A 15947-nucleotide genomic window follows, 5' to 3' on the forward strand; every position below is an offset into this window, starting at 1 on the left:
TCCTTACGTCCCAGGTTAGAACAACATCCCCTACACTGAGGCCATGGTGTAAGAATATGCACTGCGGAAAGAAGGTGGAAGGTCATAGGCCATAAATCCCCAAATGAAGGTCAGTTCCAACCATCCATTGGTAATTAATGGGAAGCCTGGCCATCTTTGAGCATGAGCACCAAACACTCCATGCCACCTACTGGTACCTCTGAGCAAACACCCTTGAGCTGGGAAAACACTTCTTCTTTACAGGATCTCAATAGTAATTGTGGACAGAGTTCAACTGAACTAATTAATGAAAATTTTATTGTATATAGCCATTGGCCATCACAATTTGCTAAAACAAATAAATAGAGTTCAGCTGTAACTCCCGAATGGGTGAGTATTGTCCCAGTAATCACATTATTTCCCCCTATCTGTTGAATGACGGAGGAATAATACCAGGAATAATATATGAGTGTTGTGGTTCTACACTGGGGCTTTTCACCCACGTTACTTGTGCCTCTGATTTTGCTGCTGTTTGGGCATAGGACTGCAACTACATCATAGTGGGGTTGCAGCTGCGTGACCTTTTACTTGCATGACTGATCTGCTGAAATGATTTTTTGTTGTGGTGAACTCTGTTAAAAATCAATTGCAGGTTTAGCAGCATTTATAACAGTGGTGGTGGTTTTCTTTCCCAGAAGAAATGGTAAACTTGTAGAGTTTGAACATGCTTCTGTTCTAAATAAAAATTTGCTGCATAATCAATACTAAGGCACAACCCTCGTTTCAGATAATGCAGTTAACTTTAGCAAATAATCTCAAGTGCATTATTGTAGATTTAGGCCACCAGAACACCATACAGGCATCCCTTGGAGATATTGCAGGTTCAGTTCCGCAATAAAGTGAATGTCGCAATAAAGCAAGTCACGTGGATATTTTGGTTTCCCAGTGCATATAAAAGTTATGTTTACACTATCCTGTAGTCTATTAAGTGTGCAACAGCATTATGGTGTTTTTTTTTTAAGTACTGTAATAATAATGAAAATGTTTGAAATATTGTGAGGATTACCAAAATGTGACACACAAAGCGAGCACATGCTGTTGGAAAACTGGCGCCGATAGACTTGCTCGAAAATGAGGTATGCCTGTACTGAATTCAGCCATGATGGATTTGGTTCAGGGTCCATTGCTCAAAACCAGAGGTGCATATGGAATCTATCTGGGAACGATCATGATGCTCAGCCTATGGTTTGAATCCAGCTGAACTCTTTCGCAGGAGGATGGGTGTCTGTCCTTTTCTGCTCCCCCCCCCCCAACTAGGGTTGCCAGGTCGGAGCCTGAGGAGGGAGGGGTTTGGAGAGGGGAGGGACTTCAATGCCATTGAGTCCAAATGCCAAAGCGGCCATTTTCTCCAGGTGAATTGATCTCTACCAGCTGGAGATCAGTTGGAATAGCAGGAGATCTCCAGCTAGTACCTGGAGGTTGGCAACCCTACCCCACCCCCGGTGCAGCCCAAAATGGCTGACAAAATGCTGTTCCTGGGGGTCCCCTGTCCTTCAGGAACAGCATTTGGGAGGCATTTTGGACCTTGGTCGGTAGAAATGTTCACAAAGTTTTGTGTACTGCAGAGGACAACCGCCTTCAAAGATGCAGGAAGACCTACAGTCCCATTCTTCTACACAGATACAAGAAACCAGCTAGGCTGATGTAGTGTTAGGGTTCCCAACCTCAAGGTACTAGCTGGAGATCTCCTGCTATTACAACTGATCTCCAGCTGACAGAGATCAGTTCCCCTGGAGAAAATGGCCCCTTGGGCAATTGGACTCTATGGCATTGAAGCCCCTCCCCAAACCCCGCCCTCCCCAGGCCCCACCCCAAAAATCTCCCACCGGTGGTGAAGAGGGACCTGGCAACCCTATGTAGTGAGCATGATTTTGATCTTCTGAATCAGTCCAGTCTTTCCACTCTGTCTTCCAAACTCCTGGGAGTAGGGTTGCCAGGTCCCTCTTCATCACCAGCGGGAGATTTTTGGGCGGAGCCTGAAGAGGGAGGGGTTTGGGGAGGGGAGGGACTTCAATGCCATAGAGTCCAATTGCCAAAGCAGCCACTTTTCTCCAGGTGAACTGATCTCTATCGGCTGGAGATCAGTTGTAATAGCAGGAGATCTCCACCTACTACCTGGCAGTTGGCAACCCTGCCTGGGCAGATATGAAAGGATGGCTAACCTGAGCTGCTTCTGCACTGGCTGAAAGTACTCTAGGATGTATCGTACCAGGACTAGTGTTCCTTGCTGTTTATTTATGTATCCGTAAAGAGTTTGCTCTGACTATCTGTCCGCAACAGCTGGCTATGCGGGCACTTGCCAGCCAAATGCACAGCAGTCAGTCATTCCTCCATGACATTCCTTTCTTGCCTGGAAAAATCACAATCAGTGAATTCAGTACAACAGTTAAGTATTTTGTGGGCTGATGAATCATTGTTTAAAAATACGAGACTCTCTGATGCAAATAAAATAGGCTCCCTTGACAATAGTGTAATAACACTGTTTTCATTAAGTGATTGTGACGCTGACTGCAGGGATCATTTATATAAAAAGCTGTATATATAATAATAGCAAAGATCTCCTTTGAAGAAATATTTGCAACCAGATTTTAGAGGCCTGCTGTATGAATTAGAAACTTGGCTTTCTTTTCTACAATGGTTACTTTATCCTTACTTTCATGCAGCAGTGGACAAATTATTTTGTCTGCGTCCACCTTGACCCTCCCCATTAAAATCCTTAATGTTTTATTTCATGGTTTCTTTTCTTTTGTGTATCTTGGGCCAGTCACAGTTCGCTCAGAACTCTCTGAGCCCACGCAGAGGCAGGCAATGGCAGACCACCTCTGAATGTCTTTTGCCTCGAAAACCCCATAAGTCGGCTGCAACTTGAAGGCACTTTACACAAACACACACACACACCCAACCTAAAGGCAGCTTCACACATTGCAATATATACACATTCCCTCCCCAAACTCCGCCCTCCTCAGGCCCTCCTCAGGCTCCACCCCCAAAATCTCCAGGTATTTCTCAACCCGGAGCTGACAACCCTAATGGGGACCCATAGCGGCATACAACACTCTACCCAACAAAGCCATAGTTAGGCTGAGAGTGTGTGACTGGCCCACGGTCACCCAGCAAGCTTCCGTGACAGAGTGGGGATTCTAACCTGGGTTTCCCAGATGCTAGTCTGACATGCGAACCACTACACCATGCTGGCTCCCATAGTAGACAATGTTACTGAGCTAGATGGACCAACGGTCTGACTTGCCATCAGGCAGCTTTCCTATGAGAGCTCATATAGCCCCAGGTCAGACTGTAAGGTTGCCAAGTCCCTCTTTGCCACCGGCGGGAGGGTTTGGGGACGGAGACTGAGGAGGGTGGGGTTTGGGGAGGGGAGGGACTTCAATGCCATAGAGTCTGATTGCTAAAGCGGCCACTTTTTCCAGGTGAAGTGATCTCTATCGGCTGGAGATCAGTTGTAATAGCAGGAGATCTCCAGCTAGTACCTGGAGGTTGGCAACCCTATCAGACTGGCATTAAAAGAGCGCAGAAGGAAGCAGAGCCGAGTATCCCTGAAGTCTCAAGGGTCACTTGTCTCAGCTTGCTCCTAGCTGCCAGTGCTTCTCTAGGGTAGTCCCCCACCAGGAACTTTTGTGGCAAGTTAAATGGCCAGCCCACCTCTTCAAAATTCTGCACAGTGACCTGCTTCCCCAGCAGCAACCTTTCACCATTGCAAGAACATTTTCCTTCTCACAGAGTGAAATTGACTAGACTTCTGGTCCAGTCATTTTTTTCAGTGTCACCATTCCGTTGATTTAGCAAATCAGCAAACCTCTTCTGAATCACAATAGTGGTCAGGGGGGAAATGGGTGCAGTTAGGGTTGCCAGACCGAGCCTGGCAACCGGTGGGAGGGTTGAGGCATGGGGACATGTGGGGGGGGACCATGTAAAATCAGTGACGGCAATATGACATCATTTCATCACTTCTGGGTAGAGTTTCCGATGATTTCTAGAGCTACCATTTATCTCTTCTCTATAAGGTTGCCAACCTCCAGGTGGTAGCTTGAGACCTCCAGCTATTACAATTGATCTCCAGGTAACAGAGATCTCTTCACCAGGAGAAAATGGCCACTCTGGAAGGTGGTTTCCTTCTCATTGTCCCCAACTACTATCAATGTAAACGGTTACTGCAAAAACAATGTTAGCCTTTGCCATTGGTTCTAAGCTTGTTTCCAGGCACTACTAGGTTTCTGAGGTATGAGTTAAGAATAAAATACTGGGCACCTAGACAAAATACTCAGCTTCCAGTTATCGTATAAATGAAGAGTTATGGGATTAATAAAATGCCTAGAAATATAACTCAGACAGTCATAATGATCTTACAGTGTAGTCATAGGGCAGGACACAATGATCTGAGACAAACCCGACTTCCATTTAGGACTCATGAATGCAGCAATAACATTTCTTGTCTGGCTTTAAATGTGTTTGGGTTGCTGATTCTGTAGAATGCTTTTTATTGCTATTTGTAAATTGCATTTGGTTGCTTCGCAGGGGTTTTGGAGACCACTCCGAGAGCCTCTTGGGGTGGTGGGATGTGGAGGTGTTAATTAAGAGGGGAGGAAACCAAAGAGCAAAGACTCAGGGCTTTGGCTGCCCTTTAATTTCATTGCATTGGGTAAAATGAACCCAGACACATGAACAGGAGCATTAAGAGCATCTGGGTGAGCATTCTTTCAAAAACAAGTGGCGTCCCCGGCAGTGCAAAGCATAATGGGCCTTCGCAGACGATCAGTGTAGCAAATGCACAACTGTGGTGAAATCCAAGCATCTGTCCTCAAGGAAATGCTTCCTTTTCAAGGGCAGATTGTATTTTCTGAGCTCTCATACTTCAAGGGTATTGTTGGGGAAATGCGATCCCCCCTGTTAGCAGGTCCGTTGCAATCTGGAATGTTGTCCATAGTGCAGTTACATGACATGAACATCACGGTCACCTCTTCAAATAGGCTTGTGACACCACTGACGATGAGCAACCAGCCACCTTCCTCCCCCACATCCACATCTTGCTGTGACTCTGCCTGCAAAGAAGGGACCTGTCAGGAGCTGAAACTGACAAACATTTCTGCAGAGTAAATTCCTCAGGGTGGCGTAGTGGTTAAGAGCGGTGGTTTGGAGCAGTGGACTCTGATCTGGAGAACCGGGTTCAATTTCCCACTCCTCCACATGAGTGGTGGACGCTAATCTGGTGAACCAGGTTGGTTTCCTCACTCCTACACATGAAGCCAGCTGGGTGACCTTGGGCTGGCTACAGTTCTATTAAGAGCTCTCTCGGCCCTACAATTTTGTAAGCCGATTTGATTTTGCCTTAAGTGGTAGAGAAAGTTTGCATATAAAGACTTCTTCTTCTTCTTCTATAGTAGTTATTTTGTTAGAAAGATAAATACAACAATAACAAGAGTAATAGAATCATGGAGTTGGAAGGGGCCATAAGGAACATCTAGTCCAACCCTCCGCTCAATGCGGGATCGGCCTAAAGCAGGGGTGTCACACATAAGGCCCCAGGCCAGATCCAGCCCCTTGAGAGCTCTTATCCAAGGCATCCACACACACACCAACTCTCGATCTGGGCTGGCGAGACATGGCCCTGCCTGACCAAGTGACATTTAGATCATATCCGGCCCTCGTAACAATTGAGTTCGACACCCCTGGCCTAAAGCATTCCTGACAAGTGTTCCTCCAGTTGCTGCTTGAAGACTGCCAGTGAGGGGGAGCTCACCAGCTCCCTAGGCAGCCACTTCCACTGCTGAACAGCTCTTAATGTAAAAAATGTTTTCCTAATATCCAGCTGGTACCTTTCAAAAAGTTTTTTCCTAATATCCAGCCAGTACTTTTCCAAATTTTCCCCCAGTGTCCAGCTAACACAATGTTTATTTTAGTCATTATATCCTTTTTCTGCACTCCTCAGCTTTGTGTGCCTGAGGCCTTGCCCTTGCTGTTAAAGCTTTGTCTGAGGGTACTGAATTTGCACCCGAAAACAGTGTTTCTATGTGCATGATGTGTGCTGGTGGCCTTGGTTATAATTACTGCTGTGGTGTACGTTGAGTACATTTCATAATGAAAGGGTGCTCCTGTGGTGTGGGCAGTAAGTGAAGAGCGCTATGCCTCCTCTACAAAGGAAGGGGCACAACACTCCTGCAGAGCATCGTGGCTTCTGCAAGTTATCACAGGTGAGAGAGCCAGCGTGGTGTAGTGGTTAAGAGCGGTGGACTCTATCTGGAGAAGCAGGTTTGATTCCCCACTCCTCCACATGAGCGGAGGACTCTAATATGGAGAACTGGGTTTGATTCCCCACTCCTATACATAAAGTCAGCTGGGTAACCTTGGGCTAGTCACAGTTCTCTCAGAACTATTGTGGCTGTGAGCACTGCAGGTCTTTCCATTGGCCTATTTCCATGGGGACAGTTATTAGCTAAGTTTAGCTTAGGCGTTGTAGTTTCCCATTTTCAGTGCAAGGGAATCCACGCTTGTTCTGTTGTACAAAACCAAGAAGATAGGCCCATTTCCCATACATGCATGTTGCTGGCCACTTGATGAATGGAATGCCAAGGGATGCCTTCTGTGTGTGCGTGAATGGGAGATGAGACTCTGCAAACAGAATGCGTTTTAGGGAAACTAGCTCAAACACAGTCATTCAGGGCTGGTTCACACATGCACGTGTCTAACTTGATTTCCCTGTGTGTGATAACTGGCAATAGAATGTGTAAGCTGCACCACTGCAAAAAACTTCTCTCTATACCTCACAAGGTGTCTGTTGTGGGGAGAGGAAGGAAATTGTAAGCTGGCTTGATTCTCCTTAAAAGGGAGAAGAAGCTGGCATATAAAAACCAACTCTGCTTCTTCAGGTGGAATGCCGTCACCATAAAACATTGGGATGGACCTTTGGTCTGATCTTACCTGTTGGATTGACACAACTGTTCCAAGCACCAGATTGGAAAAACAACCAGTCCTTTTAGCACAGTGCCACTTGGTTGTGCGGACAGCATATACAAGAGAATGACATCACCAATGCTTCGGATGATTATTAGCCCAACAGCATAGTGAGGGATCATGTTATTCAGTGGCAAAGCAACTAAGTTATAAATCAAGAAACCTCCAGTTTAAATCTTCCCTCACTCTATGGGGTAATAATTCTGGCCTACTTTACATGGTTGCTGTGAGGCTTATAGAAATGGTATATCAGTTACAAAGGGAGTTTTATTTTGATAGCTGCGTTACGATCTGCTTCTGGTCTGGGGACTGTTTTCTGGATTTTGGGGAGATGCTCAATAGCTCTTTATGCCATTTTAATATTGATAATTTATGATGTCCTAATGATTTTATGAGGGAATGGGGGGCATGGCATAGCCTGATCTCATCAGTTCTTGGAAGCTAAGCAGGGTCAGTACTTGGAAGGGAGTCCACCAAGGAAGGTTCTGCAGAGGAAGGCAATGGCAAACCATCTCTGCTTCTTGCTTGCCTTGAAAGCCCCTTGCTGGGATTGCCATAAGTTGGGTGTGACTTGACGGCACTTAACACACAATGAATTTATGATATTGTTTTTACTTGTAAGCCATCTTGAGCTGGACTCTGGAGAGGTGCCATATAAATTCCCCAAATAATTGAACCTGGGACCTTCTGCATGCTATACCACTGAGCCATGGCCCCTCCTACTACTACAGAAGGCACGGTATAGCCTGATCTCATCAGATCTCGGAAGTTAAGCAGAGTTAGTACTTGGAAGGGAGACCACCAAGGAATACCAGGATCAGTATGCAGAGGAAGGTACAGGCAAACCACCTCTGTTAATCTCTTGTCTTGAAAACCCCATAAGGGGTTGCCATAAGTCAGCTGCGACTTGACGGCACTTTACACATACACACTACAGACTAACATAGGTACCAACCTGATTGTGCTTTCAACACTTTTAAGCACTAGAAAAAACTATTAACATGACTACATCAAATAGAATTTATACTGACGTTGGCTTATTCATCTGGAAGGCTATACACAACCAACGAAGGAAAAAAAAATACCCCCAGTGCTATTCCCTGGATGCTGTTGTGCATTTGGAACTGTTGTGTATATATATAGGTTCTCAGACAAGCCCCGATTTAGTGGTTTTATATTTACAAGATCAACCCAGGAAGGGAAACCTGATCGAGGTCAATCTAAGGGCAGGGTTTTTTTTTTTTGTATGCTATGAAAAAACGAGTTATCCTGCGGTAGAAGAGCTCTGTGAGATGGAAAGTCTTCTAGGAAGCAAAAGTGAGAGAAAGGTTTTTCCAAGATCCCTCGGGGAATGTCCTGAAGACAACTTATGAGAAAAGAATTGGCAGTACCAGGACAGAAACTGAGCGAAAGGGATGGACCGCTTAAAAGGAACGCAGAAGGGGGCTCGCTGGCTGTCATCCTCAATACATAAACACTCTTTTCAAGGAAGGGGGGGGGGAGAATCCTGAAAGCAACAGTATTTGTTTATCTCGCAGCGCATCCCATAAATACACACACTGTTTACAGCAACATCCAGATTTTTAAACGTGTGTGTGCGCGTATAAAAGAAGAAGCAACAAGCCAGAAAATCTTGTCAGCGAAACCAGACTGTAAATCGCAAACAGGAAACAGAAGACATTAAAAAAAAAAAAAACAACCCACCATGTACCTGTTTGGTTTTTTTTTTCCCTGGGAAAACGACGGTTTAGATGATTTCCACAGCTAGGGGAAATCATAATCAATGTCCTTAAAAATGCATCTATCGCATAGCCAGTCCTGCTATACAGTACGCACCAGTCTAGTAAACCAGTTTCGCTACGTCTAATCGCCGGCTCTATGGATCAACCTAGTAATAATAGCCACTTACGCATGGGAGCCACTTATGCCTGTCGTATTTTGGTCACGCCATGAGACGACAAGAGTCACTGGAAAAGACAGTCATGCTAGGAAAAGTGGAGGGCAGCAGGAAAAGAGGAAGACCCAACAAGAGATGGATGGACTCAATCAAGGAAGCCACAGCCTTCAATTTGCAAGGCTGTCAAAGACAGGCCATTTTGGAGGCCTTTCATTCATAGGGTCGCCTTGAGTCGGAGGCGACTTGACAGCACTTAACACACCCACCCACACATGCAGGGGAGGTTTCGCCTCGGATTTGCCGCTCTCTAGATGCACATTTCTCCGGTGCGAATTCTCCAAACTCAACAATCAGCCCCCCGTGCAGAGTTGGGAGAAGTCGGAGGGGGAGGGGGGGAAAGGTGCATCCAGAGAGGAGCAACCCCAGGGCAAAACCCCCCATGCGTAAATGGCCAGTTTGACCACCGCAGCGGTCCCCCAGCATTTGCTCCGCCAACTTCTCTTGACTCTTTCCCACCCACCCCGTTGCCTTCCACTGCAGCTGCCTGACAGGTGTCCTCCAACGAGGGAGGTACTAAAACGAATGACAAGTCAGCCCTTTAGTACATCCCCTCCAACAAGACGGCGCGCAATCGCGGCGAGCGGGTTCGCCTCTCCCCCCCCCACCCCCCCCCCTGGGAAACGGCGATCCATGCCATCGGCGTTCGATTATTTGCAAACTCCCTGCTCTCCCCCCCCTCCAGCCTCCCTCCCCTCCCCTCCCCTCCCCTCCCCTCCCCTCCCCTCCCCCTTGTCTCCGCCCCTCTCTGTGTCTCCGGCTCTCTCCGGCTCCCAATGCAACTTTTGCAGAAAGCCCCGACGCGGAGGCAGACAGACATGTTGAGCTGAGAGCGCCGGGGGATCGCGCCAGTTTCCCCCCCTCCCCGCCCCCCCCACGAAACCCCCAGTCCGGGGGGAGCCTCCAGCCGCCCCCCCCCTCCCCGCTTGACCTGTCCACTGCGCGTCGGCGGCCCCCCCCCGTTCCTCCCCCCTCCGGCTTCTGGCTCCCTTCGGGGCTGGGGGGGGCGCTTCGTGCTTCATGGAGGGCTTTATGGGGGGGTCTTTTTTTTCCCTCTCCCCCCCCCCCCCTCGATGAACTGAAGCCGTGATGCGGGAGGCTGCCGGCCGCTTGGGCTGCACGGAGAGACACAGGCGCAAGATGGCAGATTTCTATTGAGTTTAAAGGGGGGGGGGACCTGAATCCTGCTTCATTTCTCTTTCGTTGCCATGAATAACAGACGTCCTTGCACCGATGGGCCCCGTGTACGAAGGTAAGGCTCTTCTTCGCTTTCTCTTCCTGCTTCCATCTCCAGCCTAGCATCAGAATTAAAAATTGGGGGGGGAGGATGGATGACCCTCGATCTAGCACTCCCCCCCCCGGGCTTTCATTGCTACAGGAGTTACCGGGGGATGGCTGCTTGCGGGAGAAGGGGTGTGTGTGTACGCGTTGCGGATCGGGGTCGGCTCCTCGGCGCCGCTTTGTGCCCCCCCAGATCTGGCCATTGACGCCCGGGAGGTTTCGCCTTGGGGCGGCCACTCTTGAGACGCGCCGTCTTTTTTCCCTCGCCCGGGTTCCCGGGACTGAGCCCCCCGATGCGGAGTTTTGGCCCTCCGGGTGGGGGAAGCGTGGATCTGGGGAGCTGCAAACCCACGGCCAGCCCGACCCCAACCCCCGGGGCGGAAACGGCCGGAGAGAAACCCGGAGGGTCGCCCCTTGCCTTTTCCCCCTTCCCGAAAGAGGCTTCTCCTCCAGTCCCCCCCCCCCCGGCCGCTCCCCGCCCCCTTTTCCGACGGCATGGAGAAAGATCTCCAGGAGGCCGCCGAGGAGCCCGGCTCGCTCCGGTGAGAACAAGGCCACGGACCGGGGTGGTTTTTGCGGAACCTCCTTTGCACCCCCCTCCCATGCATATACACATTGTTGAGTCTGGAGACTATGGATGGGGGGGGGGAGTGCATCTAAAGAGTGGCAAATCCAAGGCAAAACCTTCCATGAATAAATGGCCTGCGGCCATTTATTCATGGAAGGTTTTGCCTTGGATTTGCCACTCTTTAGATGCACTCCCCCCCCCCCCATCCATAGTCTCCAAACTCAACAATAAGCCGCCAGGCAGAGTTTTGAGCCTTCAGAGGGGGGAAAGGGGCATCTAGAGAGTGACAAACCCAAGGCACGACCTCCCACGAATGACGAAGAGGGCCTTGGGCTTGCCCCACCGCGCTTTGCTGAGAGCCCTGCGATGGTCTCGTCGGAGAGTCCAGCGCTTGCCTTCTGTGCGCCGGCACCTCGGGGCAGAGGCTCTTTCGGGGGGTCGCCGCGACGGGCGGAGTTGTCGACGGCAAAGCCGGCTCGTCCTTTCGGCTTCGGGCTCCAAGAAGTGACAGCGGAGTGCGCCAAGTTGGACGGGACTCGGGCGAGAGGGTTGCCGGGCGTCTCTTTCTTTCTTTCTTTCTTTCTTTCTTTCTTTCTTTCTTTCTTTCTTTCTTTCTTTCTTTCTTTCTTTCTTTCTTTCTTTCTTTCTTTCTTTCTTTCTTTCTTTCTCTCTCTCTCTTTCTTTCTTTCTCTCTTTCTTTCTCTCTTTCTTTCTTTCTCTCTTTCTTTCTTTCTTTCTTTCTTTCTTTCTTTCTTTCTTTCTTTCTTTCTTTCTTTCTTTCTTTCTTTCTTTCTTTCTTTCTTTCTTTCTTTCTTTCTATAGCCAAGCAACCAATGAACCGGGTTGGGTTGCAACCGTGCGGAGTTGCTTGGCACGGCTGAAAGAGCGCTACATCAGTTGCACCGGAGGAAATAAGGACGGGGGGGGGAGCTATCCTGGGCCATTTGTGCGCGGGAGGTTTTGCCTTGGATTTGCCGCTGCGTGGATGCGCGTTTCCCCCATCCCAATACTCAGGACTCTGCAGGGGGGGCTTACTCTGCAGGTTTTGAGCATCCGGATGGGAGAAAGGTGCATCTCAAGAGTGGCAGATCCAAGGCGGAACCCCCCCCCCCCCCATGCATAAATGGCCCTGCTGGTTTCTTAGTAGAAAAGGGCCAGAGTCCAGGAGCACCTTAAAGACTAACAAGAATATTTTCTGGTAGGGTATGAGCTTTCGTGAGCCACAGCTCGCTTCTTCAGATACCTGATACCTTCAGATCTGAAGAAGTGAGCTGTGGCTCACGAAAGCTCCTACCCTGCCAGAAAATATTTTTGTTAGTCTTTAAGGTGCTCCTGGACTCTGGCCCTTTTCTACTACTGCAGACAGACCGACACGGCCACCCACTGTGAATTATCCTGCTGGTTTCGTAATTCGCGAACCGCCTCGTCTGATCTTTCTGCGTTGCCGAGGCGGGGGAAAGGGGTTTCGTGGCCATGCCGGGGCGAAGGTGTTGTGTGTGCGGGCGGCGCTCCTTTCGCACCCTGCGAGGAGGAGGAGGAGGGCGATCAAACGTCGAGACAGGCCAGCTCCGTCGAGGAGATCTGTTTTGGCACGAACCGGGTTGTCCTCGCCCGCTCTAAAGTTCCCCAGCTGAAAGGCCGGCCAAGATCCCGGGTGGATTGGAGTCAATGCGCGGCGTGGGAAATCCTGGCGCTCTTGACAGGAGAAAACCAATGCGGCTGGCCGGGTGGACGCGCTTGCTGCGCTTTCGCGGAAAGGGCGAGGTGTGTGTTTCCAGGGTGGGCTCCCCCTCTTTTTCTTTTTCTTTTTTCTTTTCAATTTGGAAGGAGAAACCTTGCAGGTCAGGAAGAGAAAAGGGCCCACAGAAGAGAAGACCCGCTGTTGCTGCCAGAGAGGAGTTATATTAATATTATTAAAAGCTGTGTTTGTCCAAAAGGGTCTGCGACGGCTGGAAAAGCCCTGGCGTGTTTCAAGGCGCTTTCTCTTTAAACGCCTCCCTCAAGCGCCCCCTGCTGGACGACGGAGCGGCAGCCGGGTCTATTCTGGGAAAAGGAACTATTCTAGGAAAGTGGGAGGGAATGCCTTTGCAGTTTTAATAAACACTGCTGGGTAGGGGCTGGGAATACCTTTGTGTGTGTGTGTGTGTGTGTATGTATGTATATATATGTGTGTGTGTGTGTATGTGTATATGTGTATATATATGTGTGTGTGTATGTATATGTGTGTGTGTGTATGTGTATATATATGTGTGTGTGTATGTATATGTGTGTGTGTGTATATATATATATAAAACCCCTAAGTATTTTAGATAATGATTTTTTATAATAGCTGACGGCTTACGAAAGGGGATTCTTAGCGAGGAGAAGCCCTCGCACCATTATGATTATGAGCACCGCAGGTCTTTCTACCCGGCCTATTTCCATGGGGACGGCAATTATTCGCTAATTTTAGCTCAGGCGTTGTAGTTTCCCATTTTCAGTGCAAGGGAATCCACGCTTGTTCTGTCGTACAAAACCATGCACAGACCACGGGCCCGGTCCAGAGGAAGATGGGCCCATTTCCCATGTATGCATGTTGCTGGCCTCTTGATGAAGGGAATGCCAAGGGATGGCTTTGGGTGTGTATGTGAATGCTTTTTAGGGAAACTCGCCGCAAACAGAATGCTTTTTAGGGAAACTTGCTCGCACACAGTCATTCAGGGCTGGTTCACACATGCACATGCCTCACTCGGTTTCCCTGTGTGTGATGACTGGCAACAGAATGTGTAAACTGCACCATTGAAAAGAACTGGGATAACAATAGGGGATAAGAAAGTTGGGTGTGCGATGATCCCTTTACAGTGCAATCCTAAACAGAGTTTCTTTACTTCATTGACTTCAGTGGACTTAGATGAGGTATAAACATGCATGTGTGAGCAAGGCCTAGGTGTACAGCAACCACTAGTGCAGAAAGCAAAGGGGAGTACAAGTCATGTGTGAACCCTCCCTTTGTCGCACTTAAGTCACGTAAGAATTTGCTGACGCAGGCCAATTGTAACTAACCCACAGCGCGGTCTTATGTAGAGGAGCTTAGACTGGAGTAACTCTGCACAGAATAGCACCATTCATTTGTTCTGTTGGCTTCAAGAGGGCCTAAACATGACTAACCTTCCCTGGATATGGGCCCATGCATCTTAGCCTTGCTCTATCATTTCCTCCCTGGTTTTTTCCTAGACTGCCTTCCTTCCAAGGATGCCACAGGATGTCATCCGCCACCACTGTTTACAGTGCATTAGCCCATTGGCCCAGCTAGCTCAGTATGGTCTGCTCTGATTGGCAGCAGCTCTCCAGACTGTCAGGCAAGAGAGGTCTTTTCCGCCACCTGGGATCCTTCAACTGGCAATAGCAGACTCCAGCAGCGGAGAAAGCATCTTTGGACCAGAGCCCTTCCCTTAGGAATGAAGCCTTAAGTTGCATGCCTACTTTCTGGAGGCTGGCAGTTTCTCAGTTACCTTGCTGAGGCATGGCCCTGAGTCAGTCAGATCCCAGTGGGATTCCTTCTGTCCTCTGGGTAAAGAACTGCAACATTTAATGCCATGGGCAGACTCTCTTTTTAAGACTGATAGGACAAGGAAATGGCAATTCACGCCGGTTTGATTCTCCTTAAAAGGTAGAGAAAGTTGGCATCTAAAAACCAACTCTTCTTCTTCCTCCTCAAGCTTCCATGGCAGAGCAAGGGTTCAAACCTGAGTATCCCAGGTCTTAGTCTGACACTCCAACCACAACACTATATCGTGTCCATCTCAATGAAAAATTCTTTTCAGGAAATCACGTGGTGGATATGAGGCTCACTTTTCAGGATTGACTTCATTTTTACAGATTGCATAGCAGCAAACGTGGGTTTGCTACCGAGTGTACACACAACAGCGACCGGTAGCTGGTCCTGGCTTCTTGCTGCCTATAGTGTGATACAAGTGGGTTCAGATCATGTTTTTTTACATATACAGTTAAAGGTGTACACTAAAAAAAAACTGTGTGAATTGGCTCCTGGAAGCAATCAGTGTAAATTATTGCTGCCTCAGAATTGAGCTGCCTGTTGTGTCTTAAATGTGTTTAATTGTCATTAAAAATAATATGTATTTTATTCATTTAAAATGTTTATTATTTATTTATTCCTAAAACTTGGTCCCAGGACACAGCGTTGCTTTGGAGAAGGATTCAGAGGGAAACCCTACTGGTAGAGATTGTACACAAAGCCCTGCGATGATGAATTTCCCTGAACATATGAATGCCTAGGGATTGTGTGGGCGGTTATAAACCACTGCTCCATTGTTAACTGTGGCTATTTGGTGGCCAGGTGCACTGAGAACTTCACCAAGCATCCTTGCCAAGAGAATGTACTTTGTTCGAGCTCCCTCAATGACATATGAGGTGAGATCCTGCTTGGGTCACTTTGATGTTCCCTGGTGAAGTTTGTCATGAGCGCGGTCCCCTGTTGATCAGCTTTGTGCCTGCGCAGTAGCTGCTTGGTCATTGCATCTTCTGGCAGTTTTTGTCCAGTTCAAGAACTAAACAATCTCATTTCCCGGAAAAGAGTTAGTATCCCCCAGAATCGTTGCCATCCGGGTCATCCTTTTGACCATCCTGAGTAAAGCTTGGAATTGTTTTTCGCCCATCCCCTTTTTGCAATTGACTGACTTTGGACAGGACTCTTTACCTGCATTCTGCACTTGCGCAGTCAGCAGCATCTCTTCCGAGTCCCATGAGCACGATATGAACTGAGTCAGCCAATATCCAAGCATAACTGTTAACTGACAAGCCCTTTCTTTTCATGCTCAGAAAATCAGGAAAATGTACATGGATTGCATAGAATTTATTTTGCTCCTCAGGTTTTGGAGAGTCCTGAACACTTGACATGCTTCATGTGCATGGTCTCCATTTCCTTTACAGCAACACTGAGGTAGGCTAGAGTTATTGTCCCCCATATTATGGAGAAGGGGGAAGAGAGAGCGTGGCCTGTGTTCATGGTTAAAATGAGATTTGAACTCGGGGCTTATAGCTTGCATCTTTAACCACTATGCCACAGGACACTGAAATGTCCCCCTGTTGAATACATGAAGCTGCCTTCTACTGAACCAGACCCTTGGTCCATCAAAGTCAGTA

The 15947-nt window shown here is 48.3% G+C and overlaps 1 protein-coding gene across 2 annotated transcripts in view; it reads left to right on the plus strand.

Moving 5' to 3' along the window:
- Window positions 1-10019: 10019 nt before the first annotated feature.
- HIPK2 (homeodomain interacting protein kinase 2) overlaps window positions 10020-15947 on the plus strand; it is a 174947-nt gene continuing 169019 nt past the window's right edge. For both annotated transcript variants that reach the window (XM_056847106.1, XM_056847107.1), the window contains exon 1: window positions 10020-10208. In XM_056847106.1, the coding sequence (XP_056703084.1) occupies window positions 10190-10208 (19 nt within the window). In that variant the 5' untranslated portion in view covers window positions 10020-10189. The remainder of the gene's footprint in view (window positions 10209-15947) is intronic.

The sequence above is a fragment of the Euleptes europaea genome, chromosome 3, assembly GCF_029931775.1.
Source record: "Euleptes europaea isolate rEulEur1 chromosome 3, rEulEur1.hap1, whole genome shotgun sequence".
NCBI lineage: Eukaryota > Metazoa > Chordata > Lepidosauria > Squamata > Sphaerodactylidae > Euleptes > Euleptes europaea.